This window comes from Paroedura picta, chromosome 6, assembly GCF_049243985.1.
Source record: "Paroedura picta isolate Pp20150507F chromosome 6, Ppicta_v3.0, whole genome shotgun sequence".
NCBI classification, from domain to species: Eukaryota; Metazoa; Chordata; class Lepidosauria; order Squamata; family Gekkonidae; genus Paroedura; species Paroedura picta.
Genome location: NC_135374.1, coordinates 5,461,031 through 5,480,952, shown reverse-complemented (window position 1 = coordinate 5,480,952; position 19,922 = coordinate 5,461,031). Strand labels below are relative to the sequence as shown.

The 19,922-nt window shown below is 48.0% G+C and overlaps 1 protein-coding gene across 6 annotated transcripts in view; it reads right to left on the bottom strand.

Annotated features, from left to right (window-relative positions):
• MYO7A (myosin VIIA) overlaps nucleotides 1-19,922 on the bottom strand; it is a 125,093-nt gene that overhangs the window by 46,203 nt on the left and 58,968 nt on the right. For 5 of the 6 annotated variants that reach the window (XM_077341258.1, XM_077341259.1, XM_077341257.1 and 2 more), the window contains 5 exons: nucleotides 16,696-16,752; nucleotides 10,647-10,784; nucleotides 5,833-5,991; nucleotides 3,746-3,838; nucleotides 159-253 (listed from right to left, as the gene is read on the bottom strand). In XM_077341258.1, coding sequence (XP_077197373.1) covers nucleotides 159-253; nucleotides 3,746-3,838; nucleotides 5,833-5,991; nucleotides 10,647-10,784; nucleotides 16,696-16,752 — 542 coding nt within the window. The remainder of the gene's footprint in view (nucleotides 1-158; nucleotides 254-3,745; nucleotides 3,839-5,832; nucleotides 5,992-10,646; nucleotides 10,785-16,695; nucleotides 16,753-19,922) is intronic. The other variant, XM_077341256.1, reaches the window with a different exon arrangement.

Genomic DNA, 19,922 nt, shown 5'->3' with positions numbered 1-19,922 from the left:
TGCTAGGGCATAACTCCACTGCTCCAACCACCCATTGTCCTCAGGCCTACCTCACAAATCCACTTGGTCTGCAACAGCCTTGCCGTGTCAAGAAATCCGAGCAAGAGCCGGTCAACTCCCCCCAAGGGGATTTGCTGCACTGCACTCTTCCCTCCTACCTGTCCTTAAATCCGCGGACCACTTTCTGGATGAGGATCACTTTGTCCGTGATGGCCTTGTCCCTCTCGATCTCCAGCAGCATATCGTGGTGATCCTGGGGGAGGGGGGGGGAACAACATGGTGAGTTATCCTATAGATCAGGGGAAGCCAAACGGTGGCTCTCAAGGTGTCTGTATTCATTCATTCATTCATTCATTCATTCATTCATTCATTCATTCATTCACTTTTATATTTATACACCGCTGCTCTCCAATGTCTCACGGTGGTTTACAAAATCAGTAAAATACAATAAAATCCCCTAAAACAGGGGTAGTCAACCTGAGGTCTTCCAGATGTCCATGGACTACAGTTCCCATTGCCCCAGACAGAATGTTTCCTCTAGAGCAGGGGTAGTCAAACTGTGGCCGTCCAGATGTCCATGGACTACAATTCCCACAAGCCCCTGCCAGCATTCGCTGGCAGGGGCTCATGGGAATTGTAGTCCATGGACATCTGGAGGACCACAGGTTGACTACCCCTGCCCTAAAATACCCCTTAAAGCACAACAGAATAAAGTAATAACATGGCATAACAAGATGGTGGACAATAAAAATATGAATCCTTCCCCCATTCAGCATGTGGTCTACAATTCCCAATAGCTGGTAGGGGCTTATGGGAATTGTAGTCCATGGATACGTGGAGAGCCACAGTTTGGCCACACCTGCTACTGGTTGAGTGGCAGGGAGGAAGCAACAAGAAAATGGCTGCTCTGGGAGGGTGGACTCTATGGTATTATTCCCCACTGAGGCCCCACCCCTTCCCCACCCCCCACTTTCTCCAAGCTCCACCCCCAAATCTCAACAAATGTCTTGATTCCATGTTTGGCAAACCCAATGTGGGATCTTTTTGAATTTTCAAAAAAGAAGCATTGGCCAACTCCTGTCTTTCCAACAGGATGTCGAAACAGGAAGAAGTAAAATGACTTTTGACCCATGTCTTAGAGACACGTCTGGGTATGGAAACGGATAGGCTTGCTATTTGCCTGGCCTGCCCTCGGCCCCAATCCCCCTCCTTACCCTCAAGGAGTCAAGGAAGGAGAGAGAAATGGCTTCCATTTTGACGCTCTAGGAATTTCCCTGTGTCTCTATGGTCTTTAACCATACAGGTTAGGGGACATTCCTAGAGGGTCACCTGAAAGTGAGGCCACGTCCTCTCCAAACTCCAGCACAACGTTCTCCACCTTCCAAATCTCCCAGAATTCTGCAGGCTGGCATTTCGAGAGATATTGTATGCCCGATGTGCCCAACAGGATCTCCACTGGAGTGTTTTGGATTAGAGAAATGTCACACGGGAGAAGAAATCCCTCAGTATAACCTGAAGCAGATGCTCATACAGCTAGGAGCTAAGAATACGAAACTCCCAGAGGCACGGCTGGGTTGACCTGAATTCTTACACTTTCACAATGTAAAAATACATTTTTTTCCAAGCCTCCGAATCTTAATTCAGATAAAGAAGTTCTCAGATGCCAGGAGCTTTGAATTAAGAGTCTTCCCCCCTCTGCCCTCTACTTGGCTTTCTTTTCCAACCCAATTATGTTTCAGCACACTCAGGAATGGCCTTTTGAACTGCGCATTTCCCGATTTCCTGTTTGGGCAGCTGCATGGCTCTGATAAGGCTTACCAGCATGGAGTTCTAAACTGCTGTCTAAGAAAGAGATGAGAGGTGCGTTTAAAAACACACCCAGGGATTATTCTGGGAACAAGAAGAAATGATAAATCTGGTCTCGTAGAATCCTAGAGTTGGAAGGGACCTCCTGGGTCATCTAGTCCAACCCCCTGCACTGTGCAGGACACTCACAACCTTCTCGCTCATCCACTGTCACCTGCCACCTCCTTGAACCTTCACAGAATCAGCCTCTCTGTCAGATACCTATCTAGCCTCTGTTTAAAAATCTCCAAAGATGGAGAACCCACCACCTCCTGAGGAAGCCTGTTCCAATGAGGAACCGCTCTGACGGTCCGAAACTCTCCTGAAGAAGATGATTTCTCTGGGAGCACAAGGAGGTGTCACCTCCTTGAGGAACCATAGACGGTTTCTCTGGAAGTCCTAGGTGGGGATGACAAGATGAGTCAAATAGCCAAAAGGCAAGGGAGAAACAGAGGTGGTTGGCCGTTGCCTTCCTCTCCAGAGTCCTTCTTGGTGGTCTTCCTTCCAAGTACTAGCTCTATTTAACTTCCAACTTATGGTGACCTCAGCAAGGGGCTTTCAAGGCAAATGAGAGAGGTGGTTGGCATTTTCCTTCCTCTGCAGAGCCTTCCTTGGTGGTCACCCTTCCGGGGACTGACCCTTCTTAGCTTCCAATTTATGGTGAACCCAGCAAAGGGCCTCCAAGGCAAGTGAGAAGCAGAGGTGGTTGGCTCTTGCCTTCCTCTACAGAGCCTTCCTTGGTAGTCTCCCTCCCACTTTGGCACATGCTACTGGCAGGACCTCATGGGAATTGTAGTTCATGGACACAGATTCCTCAATAAGAAATTTCTGTGGGGCACACAGAAATCACTATGATCTTTCCTCTGAGGGAATGAATAAATTAATTTCTGCTGGTGTAATGTTGTCATAGCAGAGGTCGGAGGGTCTGCGCCAAACCACTGATGTAGTGGTTAGGAGAAAGCACTGAGAAAGCTGTTCTGACCGAGCAGGAATATCAGGGCTCTCTCAGCCTCCCCTCCCTCACAGGGCGTCTGTTGTGGGGAGAAGAAGGGAAGACAAATGTAAGCCGCTTTGAGCCTCCTTCGGGTAGAGAAAAGCGGCATATAAGAACCAACTCTTCTTCTCCTTCAGTAATCTCAGGGCTCTCACAGCCTCCCCTCCCTCACAGGGTGTCTGTTGTGGGGAGAGGAAAGGGAAGGCTACTGTAGGCCGCTTTGAGACTCCTTCGGGGAGAGAAAAGCGGCATATAAGAACCAGCTCTTCTTCTTCTTCAGTAATCTCAGGGCTCTCACAGCCTCCCCTCCCTCACAGGGTGTCTGTTGTGGGGAGAGACAAGGAAGGGGGATAGTAAGCCGCTTTGAGACTGAGTAAAGCAGCATATAAGAACTCTTCTTCTTCTACTTCTAAGATGGTACAGGGGAGCTGATCAAATACAAAGTAGTGTTTATGCGTGCAAAAAAGGCGTTTTCATGACGGTCTTGAAAGAAAAGATGCCATGGCTGCTATGAGGGGGGAATGCTCTGCATGATTAAAAATACAGGGTGCAGAATTTTTCTTTCATGCAACAGCGGCAGCAAGATTAACCATCGCTACAGCCTGGAAGCGACAGCGAGAGCCTCACATGGATAAATGGCGCATGAATTTCTGAGAACTAGCAGCAACGGCTAAGCTGACAGACCTGGTCAACCACGGACTGCTGGACGTTTTCCAAGAACACTGGGATGAATGTCTACATTACTTGTAATGTCTTTATTTCTGTAACATTTCTGTAAATCTTCTGAATTACTGCTTAATTAAAAAAAAATTAACTGCAGAAAAAAATGGGGTATATAAGTAATTATAAGGATGTGTTTCCTAATGTCGGGACACAGCAGGTTTTAACAACGAATGGCTTTCTTACCTTCAGGAAAATCTTGGTCTTGCCAATTTGCCAGTCGTCATCCTTACCCAAGACGGCTTCTGCAATGCGCTGGCACGTCCCACGTAGGTCCCCCTAAGGACGCAAAGAGATTTGTAGGGATTTTGGCTAACACTTCCTGCGAATTACAGCTCACTCTTGTCTTTATTAGATGGATAACTTAGGCTCAAGTGCTGGCAACGATCTCTGCCATGCAAGCTTTTATTTAATTTATAATTATTGATCGATGAATAAATTCTTAGGATCATATAATCATGGAGGTAGAAGGGACCTCCAGGGTCATCTAGTCCAACCCCCTGCTGAATGCAGGAAATTGACAAGTACCTGTCCACCCTCAGTGGCCTCAGTTCATTATGCCCCCCCCCCCGAACCAAAATCCCTGGCCAGTCTGGCCTGGAGGAAATTTGCCTCCCGACCCCAAATTGACAATCAGTATTTCCTGAGCATGCAAGAAATGACCTCAAGAGCCAAGCCCCAACACCATCCCTTCTGCCCACCCACTCACAATCTGCCCAGGTTCAGAGAATTGGCATATTCCACCCTGGCTCGACATTTCTCTCTGTGTGTACAGCAGTGCCAATTTAGCCTCTCCAGCTCAACGATACATCGATGATTTGATGTGACCGATAGTTGTTGTCAAATTGCAACCAACGTATGGCAACCCCACAGGGGTTTCAAGGCAGGAGAGTAACAGTGGTGGTTGTCGTTGTCTCTGCGTAGCAACCCTGGCCTTCCTTGCTGGTCTCCCATCCAAATACTAAGCAGGGCTGACCTTGCTTAGGTTCCCAGAGCTGCTGAGGTCAGGTGAGCTTGTGCCGTCCAGGTCAGGGAAAAAGAGGGGTGGGTTTGCCACTACCTGCCCCTGCGTAGCAAGCCTGGTGAGGCTTGGCGGTCTTCCATTCAATTATTAAACAGGGCTGATCTTGTTTAGGTGTTGAGATCTGATGAGATCAGGCTAGCCTGGGCCATACAGTTCAGGGAAAAAATCTAGTAACATCTACGATGCACCCCCCACCCCCGAAACAAATCCTCCCCTGGAAACAAAAATACCAACTGGTAATTATTAGAGATTCGTTGGCTTTTAAAGAAATGTGATCTGGTTTTATGGTGAATTGACTGGATTAATGATTTTATAGGTTTTAATGTTGTGTAATTTGTGTTATGTTTCTCACGGCCCCAAGCCGGTTTCGGGAGTGGCGTTATATAAAGTTAATGCAAACTTAAATGGACTCCGGGGAATGGTAGAGGACAGGAAGGCCCGGAGGATCATTGTCCATGGGGTCGTGATGGGTCGGACATGACTTCGCAACTAACAACAACAATGTCTTTTCATGGGGGTTTTAATGGGTTTTATCGGACTTTGTAACCCGCCACGAGCCGGCTTTGGAAGTGGTGGGAAATAAATCAAACAACAACAACAACATCATCACCATCATCAATAACTCAATAGGTCAATGTCAATAAATCAGAAGTGTGTATGTGTTGGTCTTGAAGGTGCCACTGGAATTTCAACTTTCTTCGAATGCTGGGGGAAGTGGAAGGCAGCAGGAAAAAGGAAGACCCCCAACATGAGACGGGTCACAGAATCACAGAATCACAGAGTTGGAAGGGGCCACACAGGCCATCTAGTCCAACCCCCTGCTCAACGCAGGATCAGCCCGAAGCATCCTAAAGCATCCAAGAAAAGTGTGTCTCCAACCTTTGCTTGAAGACTGCCAGGGAGGGGGAGCTCACCACCTCCTTAGGCAGCCTATTCCACTGCTGAACTACTCTGACTGAGCTACTCGACTCACTCCAGGATACCACAGCCCTCCGTCTGCAAGACCTGAGCGAGGCTGTTAATTCATAGGGTTACCGTACATCAGAAGCAACCTGGGCACACAAAAATGCACTGTTTATAGAACACCTTCCCCTAGGCAGTTAGCTGTTCCTATTGTCCTCTAATCTTGTAATCCTAATCGTATTGCATCTGGTGTCCTTACGCTGTCTACCTGCAGTACTAATGTCCTGTAATCGGCTCAACGAGAAAGGGCAAAGATAAAGGAAGTAAAAACATAAAAAAGGAATACCTGTTTATATGCCGGCTTGACCCCCGGCATTAGAACCCGGTACCTGTCCACAAATTCGACAAAGGTATAGCGGATGGGGTAGCCAGCCCTGCGGATGCGAATGGTCTCCATCATCCCAGAATATCTCAGCTGCCGGACGCAGAGTTCCCGGTCAAATAACTGCGGAGAGGGCAGAGCAGGAAAATTTTGGACATGAACTTTTGCCTGCGCGCAAAAGATCTTAGAAATTAATTTGCAGAAGAGACCAGAAGTATTTCTGTGGTGCTTGATGGACAAAGACCTTGAAAATAACCGTGGAACTTTGTTTATGGATATGATCGTAGCTGCCTGACTCTTGTTTGCTCAGAAGTGGAAAACTACAAACTTACCTACGATGGAAGACCGTTAAGCATCTGCTAAACTGCTAACGTCTTAGAGAGGGTCGAATTAGAAAACTGGTTAATTTTTTAAAAAATGTTTTAGAAAACTGTAAAGAAAAGCAGACATTTCCCATCTCCCGGTAGGGACTACCCATGTCAGGGAATCCTAGAGTGGGATTCAGGCCATCTAGACCAGGGGTAGTCAACCTGTGGTCCTCCAGATGCCCATGGACTACAATTCCCATGAGCCCCTGCCAGCAAATGCTGGCAGGGGCTCATGGGAATTGTAGTCCATGGACATCTGGAGGACCACAGGTTGACTACCCCTGATCTAGACCCACCCCACCCCGGCCCAATTTACGATCAGCCTTAAGCATCTGGGATAAGGATCTGTCCAGCTGCTGCCTGAAGACGAGATCTACTGTTTTTAATTTACTTTGTTTAGCACTGTCCATTTTTCTAATAATGTTTAGATTTCTCAGCCTTTGGGGACATAGGGATGGTTCTTATATGCTGCTTTTATCTCCCCACAACAGACACCCTGAGAGGTGGGTGAGGCTGAGAGAGCCCTGATATTACTGAAGAAGAAGAAGAGTTGGTTCTTATATGCCACTTTTCCCTACCCAAAGGAGTCTCAAAGTGGCTTCCAATCGCCTTCCCTTCCCTCTCCCCACAACAGACGCCCTGTGAGGTGGGTGAGGCTGAGAGAGCCCTGATATTACTGGAGAAGAAGAAGAGTTGGTTCTTATATGCCACTTTTCCCTACCTGAACGAGTCTCAAAGTGGCTTCCAATCGCCTTCCCTTTTCTCTCCCCACAACAGACACCCTGTGGGGTGGATGAGGCTGAGAGAGCGCTGATATCACTGCCCGGTCAGAACAGCTTTATCAGTGCTGTGACTAGCCCAAGGTCACCCAGCTGGCTGCATGTGAGGGAGCGGGGAATCAAACCCGGCTCCCCAGATTAGAAGTCCACACTCCTAACCACTACACCAAGCTGGCTCTTTAGAGGGTGGACTCCGTAGCATTACACTCCATCGAGGCTCCTCCCCACCCCAAATCCCGCCCTCTCCTGGCTCCACCCCCAAAGTCTCCAGCTCTTTCCCAAACCCAGAACTGACAAGCCTAACTTCTTGTTTTTAAAGATGTTGTCACAGTTCAGCTGCTCCAGAAAACAAGCGCGCCAGGCAGAGTCACTCCCTAATAAAACACGTGAACAAAAGCAGAGGAAAACATCATACTTAAGCTTTTCCTTTCTCTCTTTCTGTTCAATTTTTTTGCCTGTGCAAAGAATCCCCACGGTAAACGATCTTTCCGCTGCCCTCTGGTTTCCTGCAATCCGGTTTCCTTTTCCTGCCATCAGCCCTCTTTTCTGAGCTCCGGCAGAAAATCCCAGGAAAACAAGATGTTTTTGTCCTATTTACGTGCGCCGTCCATGCCCTAGCTTAGTAGCCGACCCCTCCTTTAGGCGTTATGCGTGTTTAAGGTTTCAGAGGACAGGTCAGAGTTCACAGCTATGGGGGAAACGCACAATACCGCACGGCAATGAAACTGCAAAATTATCGTGCTCGAGAGCAGAGTCAAAGCATTGGGTGACCAGGTCCCTCCTGGACAATGGTGGGGGATGTAAGGTAGGGTTACCTGATCCAGGTTGAGAAAACCCTAGAGATTTGGGAATTGAGCTTGTGGGGGAAGGGGGAGACCTCAGTGGGGTACAATGCATGTAAAGCAGATTCTCCGCCACTGAGCCATGACCTCTTTCCGAAAAGCCAGCTTAGTGTAGCGATTAAGAGCAGAGGCTTCTGATGGGGTTTCCTTCCCTGCTTCTCCACATGCAGCCAGCTGGGTGACCTTGGGCTCATCACAGTCCTGTGTAGACCTGTTCTCACAAAGCAGTTCTCTCAGGGCTCTCTCAACCTCACCTTCCTCACAGGGTGTCTGTTGTGGGGAAAGGAAGGCAGGGCAATTGTAAGCCACTTTGAGAGTCCTTGGGGTAGTGAAAAGTGGGGTATAAAAAACAACCTAATCCATCTAGTCCAATATTTTTGCTCATCTAGTGGTCAACGACATTCCCCTGTAAAGTTTGGGTAACAGTGATCAATGCCTTCCTGTTCTTGGACTAGAAGAAGAAGAAGAAGAAGAAGAAGAAGAAGAAGAAGAAGAAGAAGAAGAAGAGGAGGAGGAGGAGGAGGAGGAGAAGGAGGAGGAGAAGGAGAAGGAGAAGGAGAAGGAGAAGGAGAAGAAGAAGAAGAAGAAGAAGAAGAAGAAGAAGAAGAAGAAGAAGAGGAGGAGGAGGAGGAGGAGGAGGAGAAGGAGAAGGAGAAGGAGAAGGAGAAGGAGAAGGAGAAGGAGAAGGAGAAGGAGAAGGAGAAGGAGAAGGAGAAGAGGAGGAGGAGGAGGAAGAAGAAGAAGAGTTGGTTCTTATATGCTGTTTTCCTGAGCTAATCTGGGAGATCTACTTCTGAAGTGCATTGAAAACGCATTATCCAATGTGTGCAGCTTGGGCCCAGGACCTGAGAAACCCAGGTTCGAATCCCAACTAGGGCCATGGAATCTGGCTAACCTTTCTCACAAGATTGTTGTGAGAATAAAACGGAAGAGAAGAGAGGGACGTAAGCCGTTTTGGGTTCCCAATGCACAGAAAGGCAGGGTGCAAATGAAGGAAATAAATGAGGAATAGGTAAAATTACCAGTACTTCCCTTTGCCTGTCCTGAATCTGTTGCCCATCAACTCCTTTGCAGACACGATGAACACACACGGAGATGCCCTTGACTGGTTCTGAATCTTGGTCATTAAGTACCGTTTATGCAGAATGGCAGGAGCTCTTCATGGTCCCAGGTCAAGGTCTTTCTCATCACCTCTTGCCCTGTTCTTTTTAACTGGAGATGCCAGGGATTGAACTGGGGACCTTCTGCATGCCAAGCAGATGCTCTGCCACTGAGCCACAGCCCATCTCCATGGCTCTCCAGGGTCTCAGGCTGAGGTCTTTCCCATCATCTCCTGTCCCGGTCCTCTAGACTGGAGATGCCAGGGATCGAACCTGTGATCTCATGCATGCAAAACAAAGGCTCTTCCACTGAGTCACAGCCTTTTAGTTCTACTTTGGGAGGTGACAAAAAGTTCTATCTGCTGTAAAACAGCGTTTGAGTTCCATCACACCTTTAATGCCCCCCAAGTTTAATTTTGGATATAGGCTTTCATGGGCATCCCCATGAAAGCTTATATCCCAAATTGGGGATCTTCATGGGGCCACTGTTGCTATAGGGAGAGGAAGGGAAAGGCAACTGGGAGCCAATTTGGGAAAGGCATCCAGCTTTCTGGTTTTATACCCAGCTTTTCTTGTCCCTAAGGAGTGCCAAATTGGCTTACCATCACTTTTCCTTTCCTCTCCCTACAACGAGGTTTGAATCCAGTGTCACCTTTAAGACAGAGAAAGTTTAATTCTGGGCATACGCTTTCATGTCAATATCCAGAATTCAATTTTGCCCGTCTTAAAATTTATATCCAGAATTAAATTTTGTCAGTCTTAAGTTTATATCCTGAATTAGACTTTGTCGGTCTTAAAGAATTAAACTTTGTTGGCCTTATAACTGGAATTGAACTCTGTCAGTCTTGAAGAATTAAACCTGTCGGTCTTACAGACTTAAAATCAGAGTCCGGTGGCACCTTTAAGACCAACAAAGATTTATTCAAGGCGCGATCTTTCGAGTGCAAGCACTCTTCCTCAGACTAATTGCTAATTTACCATAATTAGCTTTTGCCTTATATCTCCATTGTTATGATGGTTGCCCATTAGTCCAAGGAAGAGTGCCTGCACTCGAAAGCTTACACCTTGACTAAATCTTTGTTGGTCTTCAAGGTGCCACTGGACTCTGTTTTTGCTGGGCTACTTCAGACCAACATGGTAACCCACTTGAGTCTAGAATTAAACTTTGTTGGCCTCATATTCAGAATTGAACTTGGTTGGTCTTAAAGAATTAAACTTGTTGGTCTTACGGAACTAAACTTGTCGCTCTTACAGAACTAAACATTGCTGGCCTTATATTCAGAATTCAATTTTGTCGGTCTTAAAGAATTAAACTTGTTGCTCTTACGGAATTAAACTTGTCGCTCTTACAGAACTAAACATTGCTGGCCTTAGATTCAGAATTAAACTTTGTCAGTCTTAAATTTTATTCTGCTGCTTCCCATCTCAATCTATCTCAATCTGCTCCGTTTCCGGCACAGCACAAGAAACCCTCACTCCGCATCCACCGTTAATCACCTTTCTCCCTAAGCAAACCTTCTAGGTTTCCCTCCCGGAGTGCCGCTAATGAGCATCTCTAGAAAGGAACAAGATTCTTGCAGAGCAAGAACAGATCTCTAGCTGCCGTTGTGAGCTCTAGGAGCTGCCTCTGTTAAAAACAACCACCACCAACCCAGGCCGAGGACAGAAAACCCCCGAAACTGGACTCACCATCGGCTTCTTGTACTCGTTGGGCTTGATGCATCGGACGAAGAAGGGCTGGCAGACGCTCAGTGTCCGCATCAGCAGCTCCAGAGACCGCTTGAACTGGCTGCTGAGCGTCGGGGAACGCTTCCTGGTCTCTGCCCCCTGGAAAAGGACCGAGGCCGTGACAGATCAGTTTCAGGAAATGGGGGATAAAGATAACACAGATATGGGCGGAGAACCTCCCCGGCCAGCTCATGGACGGGACTCTTCTCTACGAGGGGTGGTGGGGTAGAAGGTGGTATTCTCAGACAGGGGGGGCATGCACAGGCTCATCCCAGAGTGACCCCAAAGAGAAGAGCGTCAGGGGAGCGCAGGACAGGTTAGTTTAATGGCACCCCTTAGATCGGACGAGTCTGCAGTGATTTGGGGGCGAGCCAGTGAGATGTGGTGGTTCACAGCGGCGGCTTCTAATCTGGTGACCTGGGCTTGATCCCCCGGCTCCTGCACTTGCAGCCAGCTGGATGACCTTGGGCTAGTCCTTGAGAGCTGTTCTCGTAGAGCAGTTCTGTCAGGGCTCTCTCGTGGTCCACCCCCACCTCGCAGGTTGTCTGTTGTGGGGAGAGGAAGGAGTGGCCGCTTCTGGTTCGGAGAGCCGGGTTTCATTCCCCGCTCCTCCTCCTCCACATGCAGCCAGCTGGGTGACCTTCAGCTAGTCACAATCCTGTTAGAGCTGTTCTCACAGAACAGTTCTGTCAGAGCTCTCTCGGTGTCCACCTCCACCTCACAGGGTGTCTGTTGTGGGGAAAGGAAGGGGAGGCAATTCTACACCGTGTTGAGGAAAGTGGGGGTATAAAAACCCAAATTCAAGGTCAGTTTGGCTTTTTCCCTTTTATAATGCAAAGATCTGTCTGTTCCCTTCCCTCTTCCCTCTTTCTCAGGAGAGCTTCTTCTCTCACCATCCCCCGCTTCTGTGCACCCCCAGATCCCAAAACGTCCTCGAAATCCCACCAGATTAATTTTCATGGTGTATGACATTCCCAGAATGGTTTTGGGTGTCCACAAGCTAACCTGAAACAGCTTATTTCAGGTATAATTTCAGCACACCCCATAATAGAGAATCCTGGAGTTGGAAGGGGCCACAGATGTCATCTAGTCCAACCTCCTGCTCAGTTCAGGATCACTCCTACCTACACTCCAGGGTCTCAGGTCAAGACCTTTAACAATGTGTTGTATCTGATCCTTCATATGAACGTGGCCAGGGACTAAACCAAAGAACTTCTGCATGCCAAGTGGATGCTCTACCACTGAACTATGGGGACCACTTGAAGCCTACTGGTTGCTAAGCAACTGTTTCTGGTGCTTCCTGCAGCCTTTGCCTTGTCCCAAATCAATGGGGGGGGGAAATCCCTTCTTCTTGAAAAGGCCTTTTGGGTACCTCACAGGAGACCAGAGCATTCTGCAGGGGGTTGGACTAGATGACCCTGGAGATCCCTTCCAGCTGTATAATTCCATATTTCTAGGAGGTGGGGATGCGAGTCCAAGCTAAGATTGCCAGCTCCTAGGCAAGACAACCCTTTCTTATTTTCCAGTATGACTTCCACGTTCAACCAGTGGCAATTATACCTCCATCCATATAAACAGAACATTTGGTTGTGCCACAGTTATGGAATTCCCTTCTTCTGAGACATGAGAATTACCCTGTGGGATTAGGCCACGTCCATCTAGTCTGGCATCCTGCTATCAAAAGACATCAGTTTGGTTTCGAACGACCAGGGAACTAAAGTCTCCATTGTCAGAAGAACAGAAATGTCAGATTTGTACCCCACTTTTCACTACCCGAAGGAGTCTCAAAGCGGCTTACAATCATCTGTGAAGTAGGAGAGGCTGAGAGAGCTCTGGGAGAACAGACCTAACAGGACTGTGACTGGCCCAGGGTCACCCAGCAGGCTGCATGTAGAGGAGGAGTAAGGAAACAAACCCAGTTCTCCAGATTAGAGGCCGTAGCTGTTAACCACGACACCACGCTAGCTCAGTTTCCAGTGCTGGGTGCTTCTAGTCACCCTAACTCTGTAGCTCCTATCATCCTAGGCAATTGCTAAATTCTGATTCCGACTACTTTCCACACTGTTCTGGACATGCAGCCTCCGATGGAATCTTCTCTCCTGTGAGGGTCTCTTTTTAAAAGGACAAAGCACTTCCCCCAGGAGATTCCAGTGCCTTGGTCCTTGGAAATGAACAAAAATGGCTGCTGGCAGAGAATGGAAGGCGGGGCAAGTGAGGGGAGGTGCCCAGAAGGGGAAGGCAACGAGAGGCGGACATCAGCGGATGACGGACAGGGGGTGCCTGAGAGAAACCAGAGAGCAGAGAGGGAGAAGGACGAGAGGAGGAGGCAGAGACAGATGGACAAACCAACCGAGGGGATGAAGGAGGGTGGACTCATGAGAACAGAAGAGAAGCCATGTTGAATCAGGCCAGTGGCCCATGCAGTCTAACGCTTTGTGCCACACAGTGGCCAAAACCCAGGGGCCATCAGGAGGTCCACCGGCAGGGCCAGAACTTCAGAAGCCCTCCCACTCTTGCCTTCATAGCATCAAGAAAAGACACCATCACTGCCCCAGACATACTGGATCAGGCCAGTGGCCCATCCATTCCATAAAATCATAGAGTTGGGACCTCCTGAGTCATCTAGGCCAACCCAGTGCAGTACGCAGGACACTGTGTCACTCTGAGTCACACAAAAGTCAAAACTCAGGGGCTATCAGAAGGTCCACCAGCAGGGTCAGAACTCCAGAAGCCTGCCCACTGTGCCTCCTCCCCCCCCCAAGCATCAAGAGCATCCCTGCCCCAGAAAGAGCATTTCATCTAGCATTTCATCTTATGGCCAAGAGCCATCGATTGGCCTCTGCTCTGGATGTTCCTCCAATCCCCTCCTGAAGCTGTCTATGCTTTTAGCCGCCCCCACATCCTGCAGTGATGAAGCCCTGAAATTACTGGAGAAGAAGAGTTGGTTCTTATAGGCCACTTTTCTCTACCTGAAGGAGTCTCAAAGCGGCTTACAGTCGCCTTCCCCTTCCTCTCCCCACAACAGACACCCTGTGAGGGAGGGGAGGCTGAGAGAGCCCTGAGATTACTGAAGAAGAAGAGATGGTTCTTATAAGCCACTTTTCTCTACCCAAAGGAGTCTCAAAGTGGCTTACATTCGCCTTCCCTTTCCTCTCCCCACAACAGACACCCTGTGAGGGAGGGGAGGCTGAGAGAGCCCTGAGATTACTGAAGAAGAAGAAGAAGAGATTGTTCTTATAAGCCACTTTTCTCTACCCAAAGGAGTCTCAAAGTGGCTTACAGTCGCCTTCCTTTTCCTCTCCCCACAACAGACACCCTGTGAGGGAGGGGAGGCTGAGAGAGCCCTGAGATTACTGAAGAAGAAGAAGAAGAGTTGGTTCTTATATGCCGCTTTTCTCTACCTGAAGGAGTCTCAAAGCAGCTTCCAATCGCCTTCCCTTTCCTCTCCACACAACAGACACCCTGTGGGGTGGGTGAGGCTGAGAGAGCCCTGATATCCCTGCTCGGTCAGAACAGCTTTATCAGTGCCGTGGCGAGCCCAAGGTCACCCAGCTGGCTGCATGTGGAGGAGGAGCGGGGAATCAAACCCGGCATGCCAGATTAGAAGTCTGTATGCCTAACCACTACACCAAGCTGACTCTCTAGTAGTACTGACTATTTCCACAGCAAAAGTCCATGATCGAGCCCCTGATTTTTGGGACACCAGCTGATCCGGCAACAATCTTGCTGGATCTGCTGACTGTGAGAACAAATATGAAATCGTACAGATGCACTGGGACACCAATATGGCAATAATAAATCCAAATAGAGTCGCCTCTCTTCAGTTTGGGATGTTTTTTAATTCTTACTTCATATAAATCCTGACGCGTTTCGCCTGCTGGCTTTGTCAAGGGACCAATTATTAGTGCTTCAGACAGACTTCATATAAGCAAATACTTGTCTCTTGGACAGAGTAGAAGGTCATATTAACCGCAGCTACTCCTAGCTAAACGCCATATGAAGTCATGTCCCGATATCCCATTTCATAGAATCATAGAATAACAGAGTTGGAAGGGACCTCCTGGGTCATCTAGTCCAACCCCCCACAAAATGCAGGACACTCCCAACCCTCTCCCTCATCGACTGCAACCTGCCACTCCCTTGAACCTCCACAGAATCAGCCTCTCGGTCAGATGGCTCTCCAGCCTCTGTTTAGAAATCTCCAAAGAGTCTAACCCACCACCTCCCGAGGAAGCCTGTTCCACTGAGAAACCACTCTGTCAGGAGCTTCCTCCAGATGTTTAGACGGAATTTCTTTATCATTAATTTCATCCCATTGGTTCTGGCCCGTCCCTCTCCCATGGGATGGTTTCCACAAGGCAAGAACATCAGTTGCATCCTCTTTCAAGACCTGGGCCCAATTTTCGCAATAGTGGTACAGGAATAAGTGCCTGTCCTTGTTCGTCAGGCAACCATAGGTTAGGAAAATCAGAAGTTCCATATAGCCAGGGGTCCCCAAAGGTACCATGGCACCTGCATACTTTTTTCCTGGTTCCCATCAAAACAAATTTTTTAAGTGGGTGCAGACAGGTAGGACCGTTGCCCAACAATGCTTTTGATCGGCTGTGGAGATTTGCTTTTTTAATGTTGTTTTGGCAGCAGCTGCCACAGCTGCACATGAATCTTTGCTGTGTAGTCAAAGGGGAACCTTGGGAACCATTTGGTGGCTGGTTTTACCTCCTGTGGCATCCATTGGTGGCTAGGCCCACCATGGGTCCACAGCCCTTGTGTTTAGCTAATAGACCTCTTCAAGCAGTTTCCACATGGTGACGGAGGTCCCAGAAGGGATCCTTAATGTTCAGCCATCTTGTCCCGCCCTAATAGACCTGTGATAGACCTCTGTGACTGAGTATAATCATCTTTTAAAACCATCCAAGGCAATGGCCGTTGTCACATCTTGAGCTCCTGGTACCTCCTTCCCACCCATTTCATGAGTTGTCCTCAAATTCTGCTAGAAAGGATAACATTTTCTCTCTGTCTGCTTTCCTGGATTATGGATAAGGGTAGAGCTGAGAATGGGCCAGGTGGGCTGACCAGACAGGGAGCTGCAGCTGGAGGCTGGGCAGAGGAATGAGGAGCTTCTGCAACAGCTTTGGAGTCTAAGCCCTGATTTGTCTGCAGCTCCATTCACTTCTGCTGGTCAGAGCTCTATGCCTGCTGAACCTCTGGTTGGGTGAAACTGTCATCCAGCTGAGGCTCAGGTGTAGCTAGGAGCTCCTGGCAAGGCTCTTCCTCTGAAAAGTACTCACTAACAGGACCTAGGCTTACAACAATACCATCAATAACCATTCTTGGAACTGCTCCCATATTGTTGTGCTTTTATCAAATTATTTCAAAATTTCAAACATTTTAAATTGTTTAAATGTTTTCATGGGCACAGCCTAGGGTGGCCTGATTGGTTGGAAAGGAGCATAAAACTAATTTAAATAAATGAAAAATGAAAAACCTTCCATTTTATCCCCCCCCCCCCCCCCGTTTCCTATACCAGGGCTTCCCAACCCTTTTGAACCTGTAGGCATCTTTGGAATTATGGCACACAGCCAAGTGCACAATTACAAAATGGCTGCTGCAGGAGGCGGAGCCAATAACCCAATGGCCGCCACGAGAAGTTCTATTGAAAGGATTTTTGTGCTCACACACAGCTTCGCTATGTAGTCAAGATGGCAGCTTTGGAAGGAACCATTTCTAATCTGCACAGCCAATGAGAAGCCCTGTTGGGCAAGACCCCGATTGGCCCGCCCACCTTATAGAAACACTTTCCTTATAAAGTCACTCCCTTTTCTGCACTGAGCAGAACTTTTTTTAAAGCAAACCTCTAGTGCGTATCTGGTTGCTTTGAGAAGCCATCTCTGCATCCCAGGGCATTTACAAAAGGGCCGGGGAAACCAGCCGAAGGGCAACACTACAAAACAGACCAGGGTCGGGGTGGGGACGGACATACAACAGAAGGGAACTCTTGGCTTTATTTTACCTTCAGAGTGGATGCAGCTGACTGGCCGAAAGCACTGGACGCATAGCCACAGAGAAACTACAGGGGAGCAAAAGGCAAAAAAACAAACAAACAGAGAGACAGAGAGACAGATACAATTGAACAGGAAGACCAAACAAGACAGGAATTCTGAGCGACTGCTCAGTCCAAATTGCACGAGGGCTGCCTTGCAATTTTGCCATGCCAAGGGCTGTGCTAGAAGACTGCCAAGCAGGGCCTTCCCCGGAGTGGCCCCTGGGTCGAGGTATTTCTTCCCCACAAACATTTCCCCAGGCACCCAGCCTGTAGAATGTCGAGCACCAGGTTTTAAGGAATTTCAAAGCACTCAAATTTTCAGCAGAGTTCTTTGCGGGTGTATTTGATCTCTTTCAGATTTTGCTGTTTCGGAGGGAATATCACTTTTCCTTCTGGCTCTCACTGAAGTTTGGTCCTAACACCGATCATCAGGCAACATATATTTTAAACCGACGTTGTGCTACCGAGTTAGACTGAGAGTTTCACTGCACTTGTGTCACTGTTCCCCGTTTTGGAAGCTCTCATTCTGCACGCTTTGAATAATACACTTTCAGTACACTTTAGAATTAGCTTTCCAGGCTGATTTGGCACATATTGGATAATGCACTTTCAATGCTATTTAGATGCAGATTTTCCTCTTTCACATAGGAAATGTTTCACACAGGAAAGTTCAGCTGCAAAGGCCCACTGAATGTGCCTTATCCAACGTGTGCAGGATGAGCAGGTTGTGAAATAGGAAAATCTACTTCTAAAGTGCATTGAAATTGCATTATCTAACAGATGTGGAATGAGCTGGGCTAAATCTGCATGGAGCTTTTATTCTAATCCCAGGTCGATTCCCAGGTAGTCCCTGCATTCTACACTGAATGCGATTTCCATTTTGATTTTGGGTGTTTTAAGTTTTTCATCTGCAATAAGCATGATTAATCCGCAATATCCCGGAGTGGATATAACCCTCGATATTTGAAAAATCGGCATAAGTAAGCATGCAGCAGTTTGCTTTCCCCGAAATAACTTGCTGCCAAGCCTCCAACGCTGCAGAAAAGCCCTGAATGGCCAGGGTGTCAGTTCCTCGTTCCCAGCATGCAAGTCTTCCCTTAAAAGGGAAGCCCTAACTTCTCTAAGCGGAAGGTCCAGAAGCCCTAATTTCTCTCAGCAGAGATTATCCTCTTGGATTTATTCCCTCTCCTCTGCTGTCTCCAATCCTCCTCCCACCCCCCCTTGTTCAAGAAAATAAGGAAAGAGGCTCCTACTGTGCGTGGCTCCCCTCCCCACTCTGAGCTTCCCTAATCATGTGCAGAACACTTTTCTGTTTCAATTAAGAGGGCATGGGATAGAGGAAGACCCGAGTTCAAATCAATCTGAATTCAGCAAGATTCACAACAAAACAAAGTTAGTGCAGAATCAACCCTGGTCTAAAGACAGGATAGAAAACCTTTGAGAAAATAACCAAGTAAACCATCAAGGAAGGAGTTTGTCCAGACTGAAATCCACGTGCCGAGCCACGGAACAGCTTACTGCAGTGAGCAACCCCCACGAGCTTTAGATTTCAGCCAGTCCACAAATTCCTTGTTTGCTCGAGTGCCAATTTGACTGTCAAAATTGACTCATCCCACATCCCAGCTGGGAAGCTAATGGGTATGGCACACGTGTAAGGTTGCCAGCTCAGGGATGGGAGCATTTGGGAGTGGAGCCAGAGGGAGTGGGGTTTGGGGAGGGGAGGGACATCAATAGGGTACAATGCTAGAAGGAGAAGAAGAGTTGGTCCTTATATGCTCAAAGCGGCCTTCAGTCGCCTTCCCTTTCCTCTCCCCACAACAGACACCCTGTGAAGTGGGTGAGGCTAAGAGAACCCTGATATCACTGCTTGGTCAGAAAAATTTTATCAGTGCTGTGACTAGCCCAAGGTCACCCAGCTGGCTGCATGTGGGGGAGTGCAGAATCGAACCCGGCATGCCAGATTAGAAGTCCGCACTCCTAACCACTACACCAAACTGGCTATAGACCCCACCTTCCAGAGTGGCCATTTTCTCCAGCTGAACTAATCTCCACTTGGATTTATTATATTTATATTATTTATTATATTTACATACCGACCTCCCCGGAGACTTTATACGATTTATGTTTGTTTTTCTGTTTTATTTATATTTTGATTTATTGACTGCCAGCACGTGGTGGTTTACAAAAAGACAATAAAACAAGGATAAAACACATACCCCCAGCGGCCTAAAACCAGTCAATACACTCCCCAATTTCCCAACCCGTCCCAGTATGCCTGCCCACCAACCTTGAGAGGTAGCCCAAGATGGATTTCCGGCCATAGAGGCCGTTAGGGGCTGTTTTTACCACCACTCTCGGTGATTGCCTGAGATCAATTATGATCCCAGGAAATCTCTGGCTACCACTTGGAGGGTGATAACCCTAGTAGGGATGCCAGCCTCCAGGTGAGACCTGGGGATCTCCTGGAATCACAGCTCATCTCCAGACTATAGTCCATGGACATCTGGAGAGCCACAGTTTGACCACTCCTGCTCTATGGTATACCGTAGATTCCTTTCTCAAATTTTGTCCTTCACTGGTATCACCCTCCAGATTTCCAGGAATGTGACAGGCTGGATCTGGCATCCCTGAAAGAGGCTGAATTTCTACACACCACATCTCTGGGCATGTTTGTGGAAACGTTTTAGAAGAAGAAGAAGAAGAAGAAGAAGAAGAAGAAGAAGAAGAAGAAGAAGAAGAAGAAGAAGAAGAAGAAGAAGAAGAAGAAGAAGAAGAGTTGGTTCTTATATGCCACTTTTCTCTACCCGAAGGAGGCTCAAAGCGGCTTATAGTTGCCTTCCCTTTCTTCTCCCCACAAAAGTTTTAGCAAGACAACCCCACAATGAAAGCAGCCGAGGCACACAGAATGGGGGGTCATGGGGAGTCTGCCCTCCCCATCTTCGTAGCTCCAACCATGACTAGAGTCATTATCACTCCCAGAGGCCTGAAGCCTACTCCAGAACACATTGAAGGGTTGCTAAGCAACCGTTTCTGGTGCTTCCTTCTGCCTTCTCCTTGCCCCAATAAATGGAAAAAACTGTTTCATGAAAGGCCGTTTTGATACCTCCAGGGAGACCAGAGCATAGCATATTTCTAGGGGGAGGATATGTTTGTCCCAGTTACAGTCCTGGAAATTTAGGGTTGGCGCTTGGGGG